General features: G+C 33.5%; 1 protein-coding gene across 1 annotated transcript; it reads right to left on the reverse strand.

Moving 5' to 3' along the window:
• Positions 1-435: 435 nt before the first annotated feature.
• LOC106869547 (uncharacterized) lies at positions 436-1,134 on the reverse strand. The gene has a single exon (XM_014915333.2). The coding sequence runs from the start codon at positions 1,132-1,134 to the stop codon at positions 436-438; it is 699 nt and encodes a 232-aa protein (XP_014770819.2).
• Positions 1,135-5,434: the final 4,300 nt, after the last annotated feature.

The following is a 5,434-nucleotide window of genomic DNA, read 5'->3' on the forward strand; positions in this document are numbered from 1 at the left end:
GAATTCGGTTTTATTCTCTGATGACAATTTTGCTCTTGTTAGGTGTTTCTTTAGGTTTTTCTCTTGGCGTTTACTGTTTTTTATGCAATATTTTTTAGTAGGTTTCCCATTTTGGGGGCTTTGTAGGACCATTGGTAAGTTGTAATGTATGATGTGAAACATGTTGGTGAGTCCAGGGTTGTATGTGTTCATGAAATGGATGATGTTCTTTGTTTTTCTTTTTTGGAGTTCTGAGTTGTGTGATCTGCAGTTCCATTGCTCTTGAGATTCCGTTTTTTATTAATGTGAGTGGGTATTTTTGTTCCAGTAGGAAGATTTTAAGTTCATCTGGTCTTATTTGGCGTGTTTGTGAGTCTGTCACTATGCTGCATGTGCGTCTTGCCATACTGTATGAAATGTTTCTTTTTATGTGGGATGGGTGGCAGGAGTAGAAATTTAAATATTGGTGTGTTCGTTTTTTTTGTAGTAGATGTTTGTCGTGACGATGGAGTTGTGTATCTTGATGCTGATGTCTAGGAAGAGAAGTTCGTTGTAGTTGGTATCTATCGTGAAGTGAATAGATGGGTGCAATGTGTTGAGGATGTTGTGGAATGTTCGTAGATCATCTGATCTGTTCCAAAAGATGAAACAGTCATCGAGGTAGCGTTTCCACTTTTTCTTGATGTCTTCTCTGAAGTTGTGTTCGAAGACGTTCCCTATTTCATCGTATAGTTTGTTCTCAAGGAAACCCATCACTAGGTTGGGATATGAGAGTGCGAAGTTCGTACCCATAGCCGTGCCCCTTATCTGCCTGTATGACTTGTTAAATGAGAATGTGTTCTCTTCAAGTATCAATTGGGTGGCTTTGGTGATAAAGTCTGTTTTGAAACGTTTATTTATGAGTTCCCTGTATTTTTCTTCCCATGGCTTTATCGCTTCTAGATCCAGGGTGTGTGGTATGTTCGTGTATAAGTATGTGGCATCGAAGCTTGCAAGTATGGTGTTTTCCGGAACCGTATTTGGAACGTGTATGAGGAAGTCTATGTCATCCCTTATGTAGCTTGGCATCATTGGGCATAAAGATTTGAGGAGTACATCTATGAAGTGGCTTAGTTGCTGTGTTGGTGCTTGGAGCCCTACAACTATTGGTCTCATTGTGAGGTCTGCGGGTCTTTGTATTCTTATATAATGGTTCCTCTGTTCATTTATGGATCTCTGTATTTCAGAGCTTTTATGAATTTTAGGTAATCCATAAATATTGCTCCTTTTTGTTCTTGAGTTGCATAAACAGTCTTTCTCCTTGTCTGTAAAGGAGTCCTGGTATTCATTGATTAGTGTTCCAATTTTTTTTAATGCTGCTTTCTCCGATTGTGTTGCTTCCTCTTTGCAGTATGTCTAGTTGTTAAGTATCTCCAGTATCTTTTCTTTGTAGTAATCTGTATCCATAATTACTATTGCTCCACCTATGTCAGCTTCTTTTAAAATGATCGACTTGTCATTTTTTTTAGTATTTGTGAGGCTTATTTTTCTCCTCTGCAGAAGTTCTGTTTGCATGTATGTGTGTTGAGAGGGAATTTGGAGATTGTCTCTATGTATGCGTCTAGGTGTTTGTCATTTCCCTTGTGGGGGGGTGGGGGTGAAATGGGATTTTTTTCCTTATGATTGAGTTATCTTCTGTTTCCTTATTTTCCGCCTCCATAAGGCGGAGGCGGAGGCTAAAGTTGTCTATATCAGTTTTAAGTTCTATGAGATTTGGAGTGGGTGTGGGTGTAAATTTTAGGCCTTTTCGTAGTAGGTTCATTTCATTTTCGTTAAGTTCTCTTTTAGATAGGTGTATTATTTTGAGGTCTATGTGTTTCGTGTGTTCATTCGAAATTTTTGATGTGTTGGGTCTGGAATATTGTTGAAGTATCCTTTCCCTAAAAAAGGGGTTGTGTTGTTGCGTCTCCAAATTCCATTTTTAGGTTGTAGGTTTTCTTGTAGAGGCAGGGATGGTCTATATGGTCTGTATGTGTTGTTTTGTCTGTGGTAGTTGTTTTCTTCCCATCTTCTGCGTTTGTTGGGCCAATTTTCATTCCTGGGGTTCAGGTTTCCTTGTGGGTATTTGAATGGTTCATATTGTGTGCTTGCATTGTTTTGACAGTGGTAGTTGTTTTCTATCCATCTTGCAAATTTGTGGTGTCGCATGTGGTTGATATTTGTATGGTTTGGATTTCCTCGATTTTTATTGTAGGTTATGTGTTGATTTTTATCTACTTCTCTATTGTTCCATGTGTGTATCCATTTAGGATGTCCAGCGTTATGTGTTGGTGGTTGTTAATATTCTGTTTGTACTCTCCAAGTGTTATAGGTTGTTGGTTGTGTGTGTCCTGTTTGTTTTGCATATTTTGTGTGTTTGTTTATTGGAGGGTTTGGTAGTGTAAGGAGGGGGGTTTTGGTTTGTATTTGGTAGGGTTTGTGTGGATGTCTGGGTGTCTAATATGTTTGTGATTTTGGTTTGTTGTATCTTTTCGTTTGTTCTGGTATATATATATATATATATATATATATATATATATATTTATGTATATATGTATATATGTACACACACACCCACACACATATATATATAATGTATATATGTGTACATATGCATATATCTATATATATATATATATATATATATACATATATATATGTACATATTTATATCTATATATGTATATATATATTATATATATATATATATATATATATATATGTCTGTATATATATATATATATATATATATATATATTTTATATATATATATATATATATATATATATATATATATATATATATATATATATATATATATATATATATATATATATATATATATATATATATATATATATATTTTATATATATATATATATATATATATATATATATATATATATATATATATATATATATATATATATGCATATATAGATAGCTGGATAAATCGATAGATAAAGAGCTAGATAGATAGATAAAAAGATAGATAAATATATAGATATAGATATTTACACACATATATATGTATGCAGCCGCGCGCACACACACTCACACACATGTGATCAGTTCAAGATTACAAAGTAACCTAAGGGGCTAAAAGCTTTAACGTTAGACGTAAATAAGAAAATTGCACAAAAGTTAAATCGTTAGGATATTCCGGTTACGTTTCAAAGATTAATCTCAACGCGTTGTTGTTGCAGGAAATACTTCTGTGGTAAAAAATAAAAGCATCTCTCTCTATTCTTCAACTTCCACCCCTTTTGTCATAAACATTGTTGTTATCATAAATATAATCATTCTAATCATGATATAAATCCCCATTACCATCGTCATCACTACCATCGTGGATATGATATTCATTATCGTCATCATAATCATACCACGATGACTATATTGATGATAAAATTGATATTCATGATCCTCACCATTAGTATCGTCATAATCACTGTCATTATCATGACTATTTTCTTAATCAGTATCATGGTCATCATCAACGACCTCAATGAAATTACTATTTCCAGCATTCTCTAATCATATTGTTTCTCATCATTTTCCTCTCCATATTGTCACACTTCTGCCCAATTAATATCCGCTTGCTTTCATGTTAGTGGTAACTTTTACATCGCTAACTCAGTATATTTCTACGTCCCCACTACTACTACTACTACTACTACTACTACTACTACTACTACTTAGGTTTGTAATTTTTATTTTCAGTACAGTGATAAATCTCGTGTTTTTGATATAATAATATAACTAATTTTATTATTACTAATATTATTATTATTATTATTGATTAGTTGAACGACACTTCAAAAGTCGTGTCGAGGAAAAAATATATTACAACAGAAAAAAGAAAGCTGCGAAAAGCAACCATTTACACATATATACATACTTACCTACATACATTCATACATACATACATACATACATACATACATACATACATACATACATACATGCATATATATATAATATGCATGTATGTATGTGTGAGAATGTGCCTGTGTGTATGTGTGTGCACGCATATCTGTGTATTCACGCACATATGTACATACAGGCATACACACACATCCATACACATCCACAAACGTATATTTAATATAATGTCAATATACTTGTGTGTGTTCCTGTGCGTTTCTGATATCTGATCTTTTACACATTCATTTGGGTGTAAATAGATACACTTCCCAGCGAATACACACATACACACACATGTGTGTGTTTGTGTGTTATATAAAGTGTATGTGCATATATATATATATATATATATATATATATATATATATATATATATATATATGTTTGTGTGTGTGTGTGTGTGTGTGCATATATATATTAATAAACGCATTTGTATATATATATTTACACTTATATACGTGGTTATATATGCGTGCAAGTGAGAGAGCGAGTGAGCGAATCTGTGAGTGTTAGTGTATGTGTGTGATTGATAAAAATAAAATAGGGATCCAACTCAATGAAGGCAATCTTTAGAATTGTTACATTATTTGAAGAATTTTTTTCGCATTCACTTCACATTCAGAACAAGATTTCACCATCCTCCTTGAGACATGTGAAATGCTGATACTGAAGACGACGACGACGTCGACGATGATGATGATGATGATGACGATGATGATGACGATGATAGTGATGATGATGGTAGTGACGAAGACAAAGATGATGAATATGATAATGAGGATGCTGCTGCTACTGCTGTTGCTGCTGCTGATGATGATTATAATGATGATAAAAATGATGAGATTAATCAGGATAATTATGAATATCTGTGTGGTACTGATCGTCATGTCGGTGATCTTGAAGATGCTGCTGTTGATGAGAATGACAATCGCAAAATTGATAAAATTACGATGATGATGATGATGATGGAAATCGGTATAATGCTGATAATGATATTGATTAGGCTGAAGATACTAATGCTTCTGGATGCAGATACTTCTGATGATGATGGTGAGGATAAGAACAAGATTCAAGAACAAAGAATTTCGATGAACGAAGTGGTTGATTATGATAGCGGCAATTACATGACGATAGCAACAATGATGATGATTTGATGATATTATGGCGATGATAAAAGAAAAGCTTTGATATCAGTTACTAGATGTTTTTTCTTGAATTAAAGTTACAACATCTCTATCTGTGATAAAGAGAGTATAGTGAAGTAATACACTTAAGTAAACTGTATTGTACTTATTCTAACGCAAATTCGCATGGAATATACGTGAACTGTTTATTGAATAACGTAGGTCAATTCTTTAAAGGTATACATTCACGTTAGGTCATAAATCTATTAGACACACACATATATATAGGTGCAGGAGTGGTCGTGTAGGAAGTAGCTTGCTTACCAACCGCATGCTTCTAGGTTCTGTCCCGCTGCATGGCACTTTGGGCAAGTGTCTTCTACTAT

Source organism: Octopus bimaculoides, chromosome 3, assembly GCF_046866305.1.
Source record: "Octopus bimaculoides isolate indiv1 chromosome 3, ASM4686630v1, whole genome shotgun sequence".
NCBI lineage: Eukaryota > Metazoa > Mollusca > Cephalopoda > Octopoda > Octopodidae > Octopus > Octopus bimaculoides.